This window comes from Selaginella moellendorffii, unplaced genomic scaffold (genome assembly GCF_000143415.4).
Source record: "Selaginella moellendorffii unplaced genomic scaffold, v1.0 SELMOscaffold_27, whole genome shotgun sequence".
NCBI classification, from domain to species: domain Eukaryota; kingdom Viridiplantae; phylum Streptophyta; class Lycopodiopsida; order Selaginellales; family Selaginellaceae; genus Selaginella; species Selaginella moellendorffii.
This window is the reverse complement of record NW_003314288.1, coordinates 672,512-691,519: the sequence shown is the minus strand read 5'-3', so window position 1 is coordinate 691,519 and position 19,008 is coordinate 672,512. Positions and strand designations below refer to the sequence as shown.

The following is a 19,008-nucleotide window of genomic DNA, read 5'->3' as shown; positions in this document are numbered from 1 at the left end:
TTTATAATAATGGAAACCATATGTTTTGAGGAAAGAAAAACTTACCATGGCCATAAACAAGCCAAAACAGGGTGGGAGACATATGTGCTTAGGATGTGCTAAAGAGGAAGGAAAAATGCCTCCTAAGATGTGATCCATGAACCAGTAGTGGTGAACCCAAGAGAACCCAAATAATAAAACCTAAGAAAAAACCATAAGGCTAAGAGGGTGAAAGAATTGAAATGCAAGAGTAGTGCTGTCATATAGTTCAAGAAGAGACTCCATAAAAAGTTTTTATAAAAAATGAGATAACTAGAATTTTTTTAGTATTTATTGAAATTGTGTTTACAAGATTATATAATGAGAATCGTGGCTTGAAATTTATTATTGAAGACTATATGTTGCATATGTCGTAGTTTATTACTCTATTTTATTCTATTTATATTCTATGTTATATTTTACAGTTTTCATTTTAAATTTTATTGTTTTATAGAATTTAATTCCTGAATTATATTGTTTGATCCATTTTATTTATCTTGCTTCCTAGCTTCGCTCGTGGCTCCAAAGAATCACCCCAGCCAAAAAAATCCCTCCTTCCACGACTACTACCTCGCTACACTGTTCTACCAGAATCCACCCACTACTACTTACTTGTGGAGTGTGATTTACAATTCCACCTCTTGCAAGTAGTCTCCAAACACTCCGGACGAACTGGCAGCTTCGAATCCCACTGTGCCGGACTGTTGATGGTAGTGCCAATGAATCAAACTTTCCTGGTGTTGGTTTTGCTGCTGCTGCTCGACCATCACTGGCAGAGTGACTTCCAGAGCTGGGAGGTGGCGGCAACGAGATGGTCAACGGTGCTGCTGGATAGTGATTCAAATAGAACATTGCTGGCGAAGAGCCGCTCGAGAGATGATCAGGCGTTGGCCCCGGATCGTTTCTCATATCCTGTACAACCGGCTGAGCGAATGCTGCTGCTGCAAACGGTCCATTCCCGTTTGAGAATGCCGTGTCGGGGACAAAGGCCGGTGCCGAGGAAGGATCCACCGAATGGTTGCTGTTGATATCTGGAGCAGCGGCAGCAGCGGCCGCAGGCACGAAAAATCTCGCTGCAGCCAAAGGCTTTGCGCTTGCCTTTGGCACCACGCCAAACAGTGGAGGAGAGTCCGATGATGTCTTGGATGGTGTTATGCTACCTTTGCTGAATGTATCGACATATCTGCAAAAACCTCGTGAGATTGGAGTGCTGGGAATGACCAAAACGATACCTTGATCTAATGTTTTGACGTGCGCGAGCTGCGTACTGGTTACTGCTCGGAGGCATTGGTGGGATTCCACTCACAACCGGTTGCGGCCTTTCCGGAGTTGGCCGTCGCCTCTCCGGAGACATGGAAATAGGAGCGCCGTTCTCCTCCACGCGCGAGACGAGCTTGTTTGCCGTGGGAGGAGGAGCCAACGGAAGCTCTGGCGCTTGTGCCTCGGCTCCTTCTTCAACCCAGCGCTTCAGTGTCTCGTCGTATCTAAACTTGTTGCTGTCGCCAAGCTTTGCCTGCATCACGTACCAACCATCAATCAGCTAGCGCTCTTTCCAAAGCTTTTACAAACCTCCTTCGAAGGTGTTTTTATGAAGCCCATCACTCTTTGCACGAAAGAAGTAAAGACGCCTCTGTTTGGCGTTCCTTTCGCTGGACTAACGATCTGATGAAAGAATACAAGTCTTAATCGAAGGTACACAAGAGCAAGTCGAGTTACCTGTGCAGGCCTAAAGTCAGGCTCAGAAATGCTTCTTGCTGGCATGTTGGATCTTCTCGTATTATCACTTATGGGTTCCATTGATGCCGACGAGGCAAGTGATACACTAGCTGTTGCAGGACAGTTATTAATATCAGCATATCAGAAGCTTTCGGGGAAGAAGGGCTTATCATCTTGTGTAGACCAATATTGCCAAAAAACCGTTGCACAATTGACGTCGAGCCTCCCTGGATAACAGGAAAGTGAGTATAAAAGCCGAGTGTCCGATTACAAACCTGAGAGTGGATACGAAGACGCTCTTCCAAGGCTACAGCCGCTTCTTTGCACACATCAGCTGCATGGCCCACTGTTTTCAAAGAGAAACCTTAAGGATACACACTACCAACCTTAAAGCTTCGTTTATCTTTCCAGCTTCAGCAAGCATCGACGCATAAATAAGCTTGTATGGCTGAAAAGGAAGTAAAATAAACTGGGAATTGCCGGTCATTCTTGCAAATTCGTACACTTCCATTCGCTGATGAAGAAAAGGTTAACAATTGTTATTGAGGACAAACACGGCTTACCTGGATAGCTTCTGGACTAGCGTACGTGCGTGGAAACAATGGTCGGCAGCTATAAGACAAAGTCTGGCAGAAGTAGAGAAAGGCTCAAAACTAGCATTTGGAACACGATAGCAAATATGGGCTCCACATATCTGCAAGTTAAAACTATGAGAAACATCAACGTGTGACCGTGTATATACCTCATCTCGATGTCTCCAGCGACAATCACCAAGATGCATAACCACTCTCTCGTCCCCATTAGTTCGGTTAACTGCCATTATAGCCAGGTTTTCCTGCCATTCTTCGAGCATTCCTTCTACTGCGTCCTGCAAGTCAACATGCACTCCTTAAGCAAGAGAGCAGCTTGATAAAAGTATTTCACCTGTGTTGCACCATCTACAGCGGACGCTGGAACCGGTTGAGGTTGAAGCGCTGTTACGTTCGACGAATTAGTGTTCCCTACGAACACTCCAGCATGTTGACCAGCATAAAGAAGAGTTAGAGTCCGGAGGGTTGAAACTGACGTTGAGCCATCTCCACTATAGTGTGTAGAACTATTAAAAACCACAAGACCATCACTAACGGTCTCTACAAGACTAGGTACCTTCTCTCCCAGCTGCCGGGCCATAAGAAGAGCACATCCCCAAAGTTGCCCGTCTTGGGCAGCCCGTAAAGCCTCTTTCTGCTTTCCGGGAATCAGTAGCCTTTTCACCTCAAATGCAGTTGCCTGTCGCCAGAAAGTCTTTGTTTGTATCAACTCAAGAGAAAAAGACTGCCCAACCTGCATTTGCTGTTCGGTTGGAGTTGTCTGTAGACAGCGAGAGCCAAAAGCCCATGACTCTTTATGTTCTCAAACAAAGCCTCGGCTACTTCCAAATGCCCTTCCCTGGCAAATGCTGTGACGAAGGCAGTCTGCGCAACGATCGTCTTCACGGGCATCCGATCAAACAAATCCTTGGCAGAAGCTATCTTTCCAGTGCGGATGCAAAGCGTGATCATCACATTTCAAGAGACCTCGTTCTTCTCTGGAGCCAATTCGAAAATCTCTCCCGCTTTATCAAGATGCCCGTTGTCGGCATATGCCGTGACGATCGAGTTCCACGTCGAGGCATCTCGCCGGAGCATCCCATCGAACGTTCTGCCCGCTCGATTTAGATATTTCGCCTGTGCGTAGGCCTGGATCATGATTTTGGAGGAGAAGAGCTTAAGATTCTCTATGGATTCGAAGATTGCACGGGCGTCATCGACGCTGCCGCATTTGCCATACATCTGGACGAGCAGATTCGCGAGGTATTTGTTGCGGCGGTGCTCGCTCTGCGCAATGCGGGCGTGGATTTGCCTCCCCTGTGACAGATCCCGGCAGTTCTTGAGCAGTGCTCCCCAGGAGAGCAAGCAATCCTCTGAGGTGTCTGTGGAAATGGGGAAGAGCAATGCCATAAACTTTGCTGGATCTCACATGCATTCGCGATTCGCGAGGTATTCCTTGCGAGAATCCGGGCGCGACCTCCACAGCTCTTGAGAATCCTGGACGGAGAAAGAACATTCCAATCTAGCTTGGAGATCACGGCTAAGAAGAAGAAGATAATCCATCTTGCCTTGCAAGAACAAGGACACCCTGGAAGAAGCAAAGATTTTACTCTCTGGTGAGAATTCCTCTACTCCACTGGGCTTATAAGATTGGCTCTCTCCTCCATTCTCTATAGCAATGAATTTCCATCTCTCTTTCTTGCTCCTCGAGATACTAGTGTTCTAGGGAGCTGTCGCCCTAAATTCGCCCCCATCGCTCCCTCTCCGCCCAATTCCCTCATGGCGCCAGCTCCAGTTCCACTCGCGCCGCCTCTCGATGTTCTTCCACTTCGGCGTCAACACATTCACGGACTCGGAGCGTGGATCCGGCCACGAATCGCCCTCCATCTTCAACCCGGAGCGATTGAATGCGTCGCAGTGGATGGACGCGGCCCAATCCGCGGGCGCGCAGCTCGTGATCCTCACGGTCAAGCACCACGACGGGTTCTGCCTGTGGCCCTCGGCCTACAAATCTCTCCGTGGCTAGCAGCTCTTGGCGAGGAGGGAAGGGGGATGTGGTGGCCGAGTTCGTGGCCGCCGCCAGGGAGCGTACGTGGGCTTTTACCTCTCGCCATGGGATTTGCACGAGAGCTGCTATGGCGACACTCTTCTCTACAACGAGTTCTACTTGCCTCAGCTCCCAGAGCTTCTTACTGGGTGAGTGAGACATTCTTTGCTTCTTCTTCATGCATTTTTCTTGGTGGCATGATCACTGTGTGATATGTTTGCATTTGCTCCAGCCCATCAAACGGTTTTAGCATTAGGAGCTCGCGAGCTTGTGGGCTTTTGTAGTTTTCATCTCTAGCAGCAGATGCCTTGACGAGGCATTTTGTTTTGGCGTGCAGATATGGGCCGATCTCCGAGGTGTGGCTGGATGGTGCGAAATCACCCAGTGCAGTGAACATGAGCTACGATTTTGAGCTCTGGTTTGACATGATTCATCCCCGGTGCCAACATCTTTTCCGACGCTGTCCCCGACATCTGATGGGTTGGGAACGAGTATGGCGAGGCCGGACAACCATGCTGGGCGATGGCGAACAGATCTTCCATTACGATCGGCAGGAGCGATGGCCAGTACGTAAAATCCATCCTTCCATGAAACTTTCGTTCTCGTGAAACTCGATCCAATTCGCAACATCAACAGGTACTTGATGTCTTGAGAGAGTGCTGGAACCGACTGGCTCCCTCTGGAGTGCGATATGTCCATCAGGCCCGGTTGGTTTTGGCACAGGAACGAGGCTCCAAAATCCCTGGAGCAGCTGCTCGACGTTTTCTACAAATCATCCACCAGGAACTGCTTGCTTCTGCTCAACGTCCCTCCAAACTCGTCGGGACTGATCGACGAATCCGACTTCCAGACGCTGGAGCGGTTTAGCTCCGCCATAGATTCCATCTTCAGCGTCAACTTAGCAGCGAATCCCTTGTCCGTGACAGCAAGCAGTGTTCACAGCTCTTCATTCGGGCCGAAGCAAATCCTTGACGAGCGTATGGAAACTTTCTGGGCTCCAATGCAAGGGGAGTCGACCGGCTGGATCGAGCTTGATCTTGGCAAGGTCTCAAAGTTCAACGCACTGGAGATCCGAGAGCGAGGGATAAAGGGTCATGGAATATCACGTCAAGGCATGGGACAGCGAGCTGGGCTGGTACCTGAGGAGCAACGGTAGCACCATTGGTTACAGGAAAGTGGATCAACTGGAAGAGGATCAAGTATGCACTGCTTGCCTCGTTTGACTGTTGATTGACGCGTCGCAGAGAGATCCATTGATCTGCTTCTTTGGTTTGTACTTCGATATGTACAACCTCAGGCACTTGTCTTTTATTTAGAAGAGAAACTAAAACATGATATACCCTTTTAAGTGGATCAAGACATCATCAATAAAGTCAACAGTCATCTCGGCATATTATAGAAAATATGAGTATTTGCCTAGCAAATGCTATGGTGCTGCTCATGCACCACAAGCAATGAAGCCCTATAAGTGCATGGCATAACACCTGTCACCATGCCCTCTTCTCTTCCCGGCCACATGTACATCCCACTCATTGGCCACCACAACATTGAGCCAATATTCCCACTAACCATGGCCACTGGTCCTGGCCCAAACCTGGGGTGGCCTCCCCTTGCCGAGAACCATGGCTTCCAAGGCTGCCCCGGGCCTGGGATCGGATGGCTGTGGGGGTCTGGTGCCTTTGTTCTTATTATTATAGATATTTCATGGATATACTTTTCAGGTATGAGAAACATAGCTTTGGGTTGGAAATCCCTGGCCTGATCAATAACAGTCTCTTTGCATCACTCCTAACAGATTGGAGCCTAGAGAACAACAAAAAAATATCAAGAGATAGCCCTCTACCCTTTGAGCTCGTGGAAAGTACCCTTGCATGGAGGTGGTAGCTGGTTAAACTTGAGAAGTTAGCTTGTCTGGAGGACTTCTTGTTGCTCTTGCATCCTTGCCACAAAATCACATTTGCAAACATGAATGATTATAAGGTGGTGGAGGATTGGTTTTATAATAACTTTTAAGCATTACTATTATTGAGCTCAGAGAAGGTCTTATATGCTAAATTATACTTGGAGATAATGTTAAGCTTTGGTGGAGAACAACAGAGGTTAATAAAGGACTAGTGGCCACTTGAGAAATGATAAAAATGAGGATCCGTACAACTTATATATCCAAACATTGAACTAGTAGTTCTCATATTTAAAAGCTTTGAAAATAAATTAGAAACATCTTTTTGCCGAAACCCTCAGTCAACTATATGTAATCAACGTGATGACCATTATTAAAATGCTTTTAATTTATAAACACAAACTTATTCTACATAAATATCAACAATTAAATTATAGAACATTCAAGAATACCCAAGTATATCCTATGTTGGTTTGCTTAAGCAAACCAAAAATATAGTGCCTAAATTGAAGAAATACTCAAAGGTGTAAATGACTATAACTTAACTAAAGCCATAAAAGATAGGTAAATAAAGAATATAAATTTAACAAAATTGATATGTGTGCAAATACTAAACAGGTCATACACCTTATGGGTTCTTTTGCAAATAGCCTGCAGAAAATAAGCTATTAAAATAAATATTTGATTTGTAAAGAATACTTGATGCATAAAAAATATGAGCTTATATAACACTTTTTCTCCATCTAGCGAGGACAAAGTAGCAATCTATTTAAATTATAACTCGATGTAGATTAAAATCACTAAAGGATGATCCTAATGATTCAAAACAACTATTATACTTGTCTCAAAAGGCTAGCAATATTCTATCTGAATACCAATCCTGGATTTGGAATGATGCTAGACTGGAAGATTAAAGGGAACTGAAGTATATCTCTAGTTGAGTCTAGTATTCCTAAGAGTTTAAGAATGATTAAGATTGTACTCCAATATGTTAGTTTTGAAAAATTTCATATACTTATATTCCATGATATTGGAAGAGAAGGGAATAGATTGGTCACGAAACATTGAACAAGTGCTAGTTGCCATTGAAGAAGCGATATTGCCCTATACAACAACATTATATATAAAACTCCACCCTGCAGAATAGAAAGAAAGTTTTCAAAGGGAATGGATGAGTAGGAAATGGCACTTGTGATATTTCTTATTTCCAATTGGAAGAATTGTTTGGGATGTTGAGCATCCCTGATTGCTATGCTAGATAATATGTTTGATAACATATGTCAAATTTCTCATCATCAAATTAGTTAACTATCCTTCATTATGCATATATTAATTCCTAAAGCTCTCCAAGGATTTTGTTCTTGACAGATTATGGCATTGACTTTGCGGAAGATTTGATAAGTTTCCTTGTAAAATCGCCTTGCATACATGCTTTGCAAAGAACAATCCAGTCAACATAGATTAAGCCCATCATAAAAGTGGGCCAATTGTCTTTAAACTTAATTCTCTGTATCAACATCCAATGAAGCCTTCGTAAATGCTAGCCATCAACGAATTGGCTGAGGCCCAGCTCCAGCAACATGCTGTGCAATGCTTCACAAGTGGAGAGGATAACATATGGAACACAGAGAGGAGAACATGTCGGGAGGCAACGAGGGAGATAGGATACAAAAGGAAGGCAATGGGAACGAGCTATCACCTTACTGCAATGAGCCCATCTCCACCCGCGCCTCAAACGCAAGCTTTCCACACCACTACTTCCCACTTTCAACAAGAGCTCATGAGAGACTTCCACGGCTCACTCTCACCAGCATGGTCTTGAGAATCTGGATTGCCACGCCTAGCATGGCACTGATGTGGAGCAGGAGCAGCGCAGTGCTGCTGCTGAAATTCACAACAGCCATTGGATCTGACTATAGCAAATCCATTGCACTTAACATTCCAGATGCATGGGACACCACGATACGTGAGAGGCGGAGGACTATGCTCCTCATGAAGACTCTCCTATGCTCAATCCTCTGTGCGTCCCGCTCTCCATCCATGGGGGATGGGGCGGCTCACGAAATGGCTGGATATCAACGATCGATGTTTGGGTCAACACATCAAGTCTGAACTGCTCTGAAGATGTTCTCCAGCATCACATAAGGCAATGCATCACTCACAACGCTGGACTGGCACGTAAATTCCGCAGCATGCATCCCTCGATTCATCTCCCCGTGGTTTTTACACGCGGTAAGAAACGTTGCCCATGCAACTCCATCAGCTGGCAAAGGCATTCTCCAGGACATCCTCGGCCTCTTCCAATTGCCGTCCTAGAGCATCAACAATGCAGGTGTAGTGGTCTTGCGAAGGATCCAATCCATTGTCAAAGCTCATTGCCGTGAAGTAGCTTACTGCTTCCTTGACAAGCCCCAGATGGCTACATGCCGTCAAAACGATGGCAAACGCTGCCTTGTCGGGATCAAAGCCGTGAAGAAACATCGCCCAAAAGAGCTGGATCGCAGAATACGCATGGCTGGTCTGGGCATATGCTGCTAGCGTCGTGTTCCAGGAGACCAAATTCCAAGTTGGTATTCTATCAAACGTCTTCTTTGCCTCACAAATATTTGCATCTAAAGCGCATACCACGAGAATTGTGTTCCATGAATAGGAATCCCAGCAGCAACACAAAGAAAACGCTCATATAGCGTCTTTGAAACGACCTCTCTGGGCATAAACAGCGATTATCCAAGTTCCATGAAACAAGATCTCTGTGTGGCATTGCTTCAAACAATTGTTTTCCTTGATCAGCATCACCTTTTTGCGCGTATGACTTGATCATAATCAAGTATGCTGTGCAGAGGCATCCTATCAAACAAACTCTTGGCTTGAATCAAATCCCCATTTTGGGCATAGCTGCCCCAGAGGATCGCGTTTCGGTGGACAATCTCCTGGAAGACATCCTCCGCCTCCTCCACGTATCCATTCTCCGCAAACATGACGAGCATCACCGCGCGAGTGATGCTGTTCTTCTCAGGCATGGATCAAATGCAGCCTTCGCATCGCCCACTCGCCCGCGCTGCACGAAACCCTGCAGGAGGATCGTCCAGGCTACCACATTCGTCTCGGGCATCTGATCCAGCACCTCTCTCGCTTGCCCAATCTCTCCGCCGCGAGCAAATCCCCGCAGCAGCGTCGCCCACGTCTTGCCGTTCCTCTTGGGCATCGCATCAAACACTGCTTGCTCAATCCAATCCGCCCGCAATCGCCCAGCACCTTGACCATCGCAGTGGAGGAAACTACATCCTGCACCACCATTTGATCGAACGCTGCCTTGGCCTTGCCCGGATGCCCACTCTCAGCATATGCGCTCGTGAGCACCGTCCAGATGCAATGTTCTTTGCCAGCAATGCATCAAAGATCCTTCTCGATTCCTCCAAATGCCCACACCACACAGCCAGCTTTTCCATACATAATATCTATACTGATGACTTATGATTAGTAAACAGAAGTACAAGAGACTTGCTATAATGAAACTTCAAACAATTAAACACTGAATAGAGGAAATTGCTAAGCTAAAAAGTCCACCAAGATCATCATAATTATACTATTTATGACTCCAGCAAAAACAAACATAAACCACTCATCCTCCATTAATTCTATATTGCATGTTATAAAAGAGAGTGGAGGAGAGAGAATATGAGGACTTTTGTTATTTATTAGTGATATAGAAGAAGCACAGGAAATAGAACTCCTATTATCCATAAATGTCAAAAGAGGATAAGAGTATTTTTTGCATATTATTGAAAAGTTCCAATGTTATGTCCCCATCCATGACATTCCTCATATCATGAACAATAATTGTGTTATGACAAAGCAGGAAAAGTCAACAATCTAATCTTCCTAAACTAGATTAGGAAGTTCCTCACCACCCAACCACCCCCAGCTACCTCAAAAGCTCCTTTGCACTACCGGTCCATAGTGAAACCTAGGGTAGGTTAAAGTTTTTACCCTAACATGCCTTCATAAACCCTTGAGCCTCCCTTTGATCGACATTGACCATGTGGTCAAAGCTAACGCCTAACAACCCTAGCTGGCAGCTACACTTGCCTTACCAATGCGCTCTAACACTTCATATAGACTAGCATACCGATAAGAAAGTTTATCAATCTTTCCATTCCGCAAAGGCATTAGTGTTTTGCTGCTCACTTGACAGAAAAATCATTCCCACAAAGACAAGATCACCCACCTTATATTTCCGGAATTGATGATACTCATGAGCAAACTTCTTCGCTTTATCCTAAGCTGCTTGCAAATTTCATTTGCACACCACCAAAATCTCATCAAGTTCCGTGGCTAGATTAGTTGCCTCTGAATCAAGCTTTTCTTGAACATCCTTACTCAAATGCAATTCCAACTCCACTACTGTTTGAGGATGCCTTCCAAACATGGCAAAGTAAAGATTTAACTTGGTTCCACTGTGTTAGCTATTGTTGTAGGCAAATTGCACCAATGGAAGATATAAATCCCACTATCCTTACCTTTGACCAATGCTACATTGTAGCATATCCTCCACCACTTGATTCACACACTTAGTTTCCCCATCCATCTGAGGATGACCTTCACTTGAGAGTTTCAGAGTCACTTGTATAGCCTTTGCAAAGCTTTTCCAAAATCCACTAGTGAATTTTGAATCTCAATTGCTAACAATGTCCTCCAGCAAACCAAAATCAAGAAAAACCTTCTCCAAGTAGACCGCAACCAAGTTTAAGGTAGTGATAGTCTTCCAAAAAGCCAACAACCACACATACTTCATCAAATGATCCACTATAACCCATATTTGCTCCTTTTGCCTATGTGCTTGTGGCAAACAAGTGCTGAAGTCCATAGAGATACTACACCAATGGCTCTGAGGAATAGGTAAAGGTTGCAAAAGTCCCCCTAGCTTCTCTCATGGCATCTTTACCCACTGACAGAGCTCACATGACTTACAATACTTGAGGATATCAGCCTTCATATTCCTCCAATTGAAATTATGCTTAATCAACTCATATGTCTTTTTCCCCCAAAAATGACTGGCTTTTGGACAATCATGATAAAGGAATACCTAAGTAATTAATGTATCCACTTATGGCAAATACATATAGCCATTGTAGTAAAGAATCCCATCCACTAATGAAAAAGGTGCTTCCATCTGAACTTGCAACAAGACCACCTCAACATCTTGACCCTGAGCACACTTAACCAATTGCCCAAACTCATTAACCACTTTACTCAAATGATGACAAAACCATGTTTGTAATGCCATCACATGGCAAACACAAGATAAAGCATCTGCCACCACATTCGATTTTCCTAAACGATGTTCAATAAGAAACTTCCCAAACTCCATGAGTTTGACCATCCAACAAACTTGCCTAGTGTTCAACTCCTTCTATGTGAAAAGATATACAAAGGGTTTATGATCCATCAACACCGTGAATATTGCACCATAAAGATAGTGCCACCACGTCTATAAAGCATGAACAATAGAGAGTAACTCTTGTTTATATATGGAATAGCATTGTTCCACGGGATTTAAAGTTCGACTCTCATATATAATAGGTTGTCCCTCTTGCATGAGAACTCCTCCCGGTGCATAACCACTTGCATCACATGTCACCTCATAAGCTTTTGATGAATTAGTAATGTAAAGTGCTAGAGCCTCGCTTAACAACCGTTTCAATGCCACAAAACTATCTTCATGTGGCTTCTTCCACTCGAATGGCACATTCTTGTGCAACAATCATGTCAAAGGAATAGCCACCTCTGCAAACTTATGTTGAAAATGTTGGTAGTAACTAGCCATACCAAGGAAATTGCATAACTTAGCCATTGAAGTCGGTGTATGTCACAAATATGACTTTGGGTATCGAAAGATACTTGTCAGCTAGTCCTTATGGACACTTTTTCTTTACTGCCATGACGGCAGAAGGTCAATACAATTGGTTCCCTTTATTGTTCCCACTTGAGCTAGTTGAGAAATTGGTCAATGACCGTGTACTTAAATCGAATAAACATAAGGTAGGTACCCTATGTGTTTCTTGCTGAGCATATTCGGCTTGGTTTGAGAAACTCTTGTCATTGGCTTGCACTTGCTAGTATCAAGAACCCCCACGTATTGAGACTAGTCCCTCAATATCGCTGAATGATAGCTTACCGTGTTTGCCAAACACCCTCGCTAACTTGCCCTTAGTGTTGGTCTCATTTCGGTCCCATATACTATTTATGGAAAGTGTCTAGATTTGCTCATTTGGCATATCTGTGGAATGTAGAGATCGGCCTGAACACGATGATGTTCATCCCGTGTCCAAATTCGCAATCTAAGGACATTCCATATTTAGTAAGTTTCGGACTTGTCCCAGAGACTAACTCCTGGTACTAAGGGAGGCTTGGGGTGAAAGCCCAAAGCGTGTGTTCCTCAAGGGGGAAGGGGCTATGGGAGGTTCCAAATGTATAGTAGAGATAGTGGTTAGAATGTATGTCCGACCACCTGAGACATTAGTTTGGCTCCCACTGGGCTGTGTTGCTCCTTGTTCTACGTTCGGCTTGGGTCTAAGCCCAAGCTCCACACTGCTCTAGTCGGTGGGGTACCCTCCTCCTCGCATTAGGCCACCGGTATGCCAAAATTGTGCCAGACTCCGTTTGACACCATTTTGCGTGTAGGTGTTGGATATGGGGAGTTGGTGCTCATGGGATTGTACCGGACCCTTGTTTTGTAGTGCAACGAGCTTGGAATTCGGCTCCAAATTCAGGTGTGCTACATTTGGTATCAGAGCAATTGTCTTAGCGATTCCTATCCAACTTTTGTCAGATTTTGTGACTCAAGTTGCATACGCAGAGACTTTTCTAGTAGATCTAAAGCGACTTGTGTAGGATTAGTTGGATAGCACCATTCAGTAAGAACGTTGTATGCATGTTCAGTTACTGATAGAAGAATGCATGCAGCTAGCAGGATGGTGAAGAGGAACTGTGCTGATGACACTGAAACCTCTAGACGGGCGAATCAAGAGGAGGAAACTCCTGCTAGAGATGCTGCAGAAGAGGCTGAGGCTGAGTCGGAAGAGGAAGAGCCAGATGCTGTGGCATTGCAGCGTACAGCTCAGGAAGTCGAGAATTTGCGAAAGGAGATTCGCAAATTGAAGAAGGAGAACAAGAAGAGGAAGAAAGAAGCTGAGGCCCTTAAACCAGCTAAACCTAAGCAACCGAACTCCTCTTCAAGTTCTAAGGACGATGAAGTTCTGCAGCTGCCCCCGGTTGCACGAGTTTCGAAGTTCAAGCCCCCGAAACCACCCAATTTCAGAGGCATGCGTGACTATCAGGTTTTAGAAGACTAGGTCTACAATATGGAAAACTATTTCATAGCGGTAGACATAGATGATCATATGAAAGTTGCGTGTCTGCAATCCTTTCTCACCAATCATGCCAAAACTTGGTGGCGCCAGGTATGTGCTGAAAAAGGGCAAACTAGAAATTGGACCAAGATGCGGTCTTGTATCTGTAAGGAATACTTGCCGGATGATCTTGGTTTGAGAATTTGCGCAGAGCTGTGGCGGTTAAAGCAGCAAGGGGACCTTATGCATTACGTTAATGCGTTTGCTCAAAAGCGCATTATGATTGCAAATATGAGTGACAAAGATGCTCGGAGTTATTTCTTGGAGGGTTTAAGTTCACTTTCTTGTAATGAGATTTTGAAGTTTAAGCCGAAGACGTACCTGGAGTGTAAGGAGGCAGTGCAGCAAGTTGCCTTTAGTCACTCGCTCATGGAACAATATCAGCAATTGTATGCTGGTAACTTGGATAAGAATAGAAATTCTGGGAATAAGCAAGGTGATCATAAACAAAGGGTGGAAAGTAGGTACCACCCTGGAGGCTCACAAGCTACGGTTAACAAAGGTGGTGGTGGTTGGAGACCACCAGCAGCTTCTTCTGGTCCTAGGCCCTCTATTCCTCCTCCTGGTGGGTACAAGCAGCAGCAACATGCAAAACTTGTTCCTAGCATTTGGGAATAAGCAAGGTGATTGGAAACAGAGGGTGGAAGGCAGGTTCTGCTCTGGAGGCTCACAAGCAACAGTTAACAAAGGTGGTGGTGGCTGGAGACCACCAGCAACTTCTTCCGATCCTAGGCCCTCTATTCCTCCTCCTGGTGGGTACAAGCAGCAACAACTTACAAAACCGGCTCCTAGTGGAACGGGTAGTGTGGGTCATTGCTTCCATTGTGGAGAGTCGGGACATAGGTCCTTGGAATGTCCCAACAAGCATAAGACAAGATCTCGGGTTAATGTCATGAGGGAAGACAGTGGTGGTGAACCTGAAGGGGTTGACGAGTTGGTCAATGTAGACTATGAGGAAGAAGAGGTGAGTAACTTACGTTGCTTTCCTCAAGCTTTTCTTACAGTCAATGCAAACATTGATCCGTTGATGTATTTGATAGGCTTTGTCCGCAGACACCGAATCTGAGTGATGATTGACATGGGACCTACACACAGCGTGATATCTGAAGACTTAGTTATGTTGTTAGGATTGAATGCTGAGCAAATGTCGCCTATGCACTTCTGGTTTGCGGAAGGTGGGCAAGTAGCCAGAAAGTTTGTGAGTGATGTTTCAATAAAGATATCCAAGTGGAAAGAAAGAGTGGACTTGGTAGTGTTGAAGATACCAGATTTTCAGATGGTGTTTGGTATGGATTTCTTCAATAAGTATATAAAGGGGATTCATGGTGCTAAACAAAGTCGTATCACATTGAAGTCAAAAAGATATCCTAATGTATCCTTTCAGTTGCAAAAGCGTTCCTCAAAGGATTGGGAAGCAAAGTTCTTGACTGTGAGGGCCGCTCAAAAAGCAGCTAAGAGGGGATGTCGGACCTTTTGGGTTCAAGTGATGGAAGCTGAGGGTGTTGGTGATTCAGTTCGAATCGGCGACGGGGTTGATCCTGTACCAAAGAGGATATTGGAGTTGTTGGTGAGGAATCAGGATATCTTTCCGAAGGATTTGCCGCCAGGGCTACCTCCTAGCCGTAAGGTTGATCATCGGATTGAGGTTATTTCGGGTTCTAAACCGCCTACGAAAGCTCCATATCGGTTGAACATCAAGGAGATGGCTGAACTCAAAAAGCAACTCATGGAGCTTCTTGACAAAGGTAGTATCTGAGCAAGTAAATCACCTTATGGAGTGCCAGTCCTTTTTGTTATGAAGAAGGATGGAACCATGAGGATGTGTATTGACTATCAAGCACTCAACAAGATCACAGTTAAAAACAGTTATCCTTTGCCTCGCATTGATGACTTGTTTGACCAACTCTTAAAGGCTAAGAATTTTATGCGACTTGATTTGCGGTCCGAGTATCACCAGATACGGGTGGCAGATCAGGATGTGGAGAAGACAGCATTTAAGACTCGGTACGGATCTTATGAGTTCCTTGTCATGCCGTTCGGGTTATGGAATGCTCTAGCAACATTCAGCACTATGATGGATAGAATATTTGGAGATTATTTGGACACATTTGTTGTCTTATACATTGATGATGTTCTAGTCTTTAGTGAAACATTAGAGGATCATTTGAAACACTTGGAGCTGGTGTTTCAGAAGTTGCGCAAACACAAACTGTATGCTAAGGAAAGTAAATGTGCTTTTGGACAATTGCGCGTAAACTTTCTCGGACATATAGTTGGTGGTGGCGTGATTGAGGTCGATCCAAAGATGGTGGAAGCAATGAAGTCCTGGGAAGTTCCGACCATTGTATCAGATGTTCGTTCCTTTCTCAGTTTGGCGGGATACTATTGCAAGTTTGTCCGCAATTTTGCAAGAATTGCTCTTCCGTTGACTGAGTTGACGAAGAGTAATATTCCGTTTCATTGGATACCAGCTTGTCAGCATACTTTTGTATGGTTGAAGGAGATCTTGACTATGGTTCCTGTTATCAGGATCCCAGATCTTGATAAACCCTTCGAAGTGCATTGTGATGCATCTGGTTATGCTATTGGTGCCGTGTTGTAGCAAGATTGTGACAAAGCAGTTGGTGTTACACTAAGGCGACATGGTTGTCCCGTTGCATTTTATTCCAAGAAATTGGATGAAACTCAATGAAGATGGCCAATGCATGAGAAAGAGATGTTTGCTATAGTGTTGGCCCTGGAACACTGGAGACACTACTTGGGTGGACATACCAAGGTTTATACGGATAGTAACACATTAAGCTACTTTGCTACACAGCCTAAGTTTACGCCGAAGCAGGCTCGTTGGCAAGAGAAGCTTGCTAGATATGATATTGAAATCATATATAAACCTGGTAAAGACAATATTATTCCGGATGCGTTGAGTCGTCAAACTCAATTCCGGGCAATATCGGCAATCAGTTCGGACTAGTTGGAGGATGTTCGGGCTTCGTATGGAAGTGATTCATTGGCAAAAGCAATCTTACACCGTGCGGAGTTGTCGAAGTAGAACTCTGGTAGCGAGGCAGCAAACGTTGCTAACCACACCAATGCGAAGCTTCACTTCTCGGTTCAGGATGGGTCTATATTTCATAAGCAAGAAAGATTGTATCTTCCCTCTAAGGATCTACAACAGTTGTTTCTGCGGGAACATCATGATGTTCTAGCAGTGAGACATGGTGGACAGCAAAAGAATGTAAGCGCAGAACTGAGAAGCAGGCTGGAAAGTTGCAGTGCATTCCAGCACCGGCATGGCCATTTCAAAATGTGACACTTGATTTCGTCACTTGCTTGCCGAAGTTTAGGGGTTATGATACTTTGATGGTGGTTGTGGATAGGTTGTCGAAGATTGCACACTTCATTCCAACTGTGGGAACAGTGACTGCGAAACAAGCAGCAAAGCTCTTTTTCCATGAAGTCGTGCGGGTTCGGGGTCTTCCCGAAGAGATGATCTCGGATAGGGATTTGAGGTTTACAGGGAAGTTTTGGGGCACATTGTTCCAGCTGTTTGGTACCAAGCTAAAATTTAGTACAGCTTATCATCCTCAGACTGATAAGCAGACTGAACGTGTGAATGCTCAAGTTGAGGATTATCTGCAGTACTATGTTGCGGCAGACCAACGTGATTGGGTTGAGCATTTGGATACAGCAGAAATATGTTATAACAACACATTTCACAGCGCTATAGGCTGTTCTCCATGGGAGATGCTGCAAAGGAATGCTCGTGGGGTTCATTAGCAGATTGTTGTACGAAACCTATGTCCAAAATGTTGGTCCCGGCTGTTGAGACTTATGTGGAGCAGTTATGCCAAGCTTGGTCTAGGGCTACTGAGGCGATGGGCAAAGCTCAGGATAGGTATCGACATGATAAGGATCAGCATCGTCGGGATGTATCCTATCAAGTGGGAGATCAAGTGTGGCTATCTTCCCGGAACTTGAACATTAAGGGATGTTTATCTCAGAAGTTATTGCCACGATATGTTGGACCCTATCAAGTGGTGAAGCGAGTTGGTGATGTATCCTATAAGTTGGATTTTCCGGATGAGTTGTCCAATGTACATGATGTGTTTCATGTCAGTTTACTAGCACCATATCATGTTGCTGCGGATCGCTGTGTGGATATTCATCCCCCTCCGGAAGTTGTGAATGGTGACATGGAGTATGAGGTCGAAGTAATTCTCTTGTCTCACAAAGCTCATGGTGGTCGTTCCAAGGAATATCTAGTTAAGTGGAAAGGTTACCCAACTTGTGAATCAACTTGGAAACCTCTTAGGAATCTTACACATGCTTGTGAGCTTGTCACGAAGTATGAGAATAGTAATAAAGACTAGTTTTTGTAACAGCTTTGTAATAAATCTTGCAAATCAATAAAGTAATATATTTCTATAAAAAAAAGTGTCGTTTCTTTCGTTCATTCGTACTTGGGTCAGTTTTGGTAGGCTGACTTCGGCACTTCGGTGCATGGGTCTAATCCATAACCATGGGGATAACTCTTATAGACTGATCACAAGTCCCCGCCTCTCTCTCGATGACTCATTTTTGAAAAGGGGCATGGTCATGTAAACAACTTAATCTGCTAGTTTATAATAGTTGTCTAAATCTTCCCGATGGGGTTGATTTCTTGCTCAAGGGCAGTTGGGCCTCTGGCCTTCTCCCTATGTCCCTGCAGGCAGGGATGTATCATTCCTTCGTAAGCCGAGTGGTACTCGGAGCAGAAAGGGTGGCTAACTCTGTTAGTCATTTTCTTGTCGGTGATGGCCAGAGGGTGTCTAAGTCTTAATGTCTTTAGATGTAAAGGAGAGGTTGTTCCATAACTCATTTAAGTCGGTGTATTTCCCATATAGTATGCTTTCCGTTAACTTTTGAAGTTGTTTCCTTGACGGTTTGTTAGACTCGGGTATGCATCGACAAGGACATTGATCTTGGGGAGAGTGTCGCAAATGTGACTTCGGGTATTGAAAGATACTTGTCGGCTAGTCCTTACGGACACTCTTTCCTTACTGCCATGATGGCAAAAGGTTAGTACAGTTAGTTCCCTTTATTGTTCCCACTTGAGCTAGTTGAGAAACTAGTCAATGACCGTGTATTTAAATCGGATAAACATAAAGTAGGAATCCTATGTGTTTCTTGTTGAGCATACTCGGCCTGGTTTGAGAAACTCCTGTCATTAACTTGCACTTGCTAGTATTAAGAACCCCCATGTATTGAAACTAATCCCTCAATATCACTGAATGATAACTTACCGTGTCTACCAAACACCTTCACTATCATGCCCTTAGTGTTGGTCTCATTTTGGTCCCATACATT

General features: G+C 44.6%; 1 protein-coding gene and 1 pseudogene across 4 annotated transcripts; one reads left to right on the top strand and one right to left on the bottom strand.

Moving 5' to 3' along the window:
- Positions 1–449: 449 nt before the first annotated feature.
- LOC9629896 (protein transport protein SEC16A homolog) lies at positions 450–4,035 on the bottom strand. Of its 4 annotated transcripts, none has more exons than XM_024680303.1 (9): positions 3,058–4,035; positions 2,659–3,003; positions 2,298–2,602; positions 2,121–2,248; positions 2,010–2,068; positions 1,735–1,961; positions 1,588–1,680; positions 1,251–1,531; positions 450–1,201 (listed from the first exon to the last, which is right to left on the bottom strand). In XM_024680303.1, the coding sequence occupies exons 6-9, from the start codon at positions 1,813–1,815 to the stop codon at positions 523–525; spliced, it is 1,134 nt and encodes a 377-aa protein (XP_024536071.1). In that variant the 5' UTR covers positions 1,816–1,961; positions 2,010–2,068; positions 2,121–2,248; positions 2,298–2,602; positions 2,659–3,003; positions 3,058–4,035; the 3' UTR covers positions 450–522. The 4 variants fall into 4 exon arrangements, with proteins under 4 accessions (XP_024536071.1, XP_024536072.1, XP_024536070.1 ...); XM_024680304.1 differs by having other exon boundaries at positions 2,121–2,428; positions 2,477–2,602; XM_024680302.1 differs by having other exon boundaries at positions 2,121–2,602; positions 2,659–2,830; positions 2,881–3,003.
- On the top strand, positions 3,598–5,741 carry LOC9629402 (annotated as a pseudogene).
- The last annotated feature ends 13,267 nt before the right edge of the window (positions 5,742–19,008 follow it).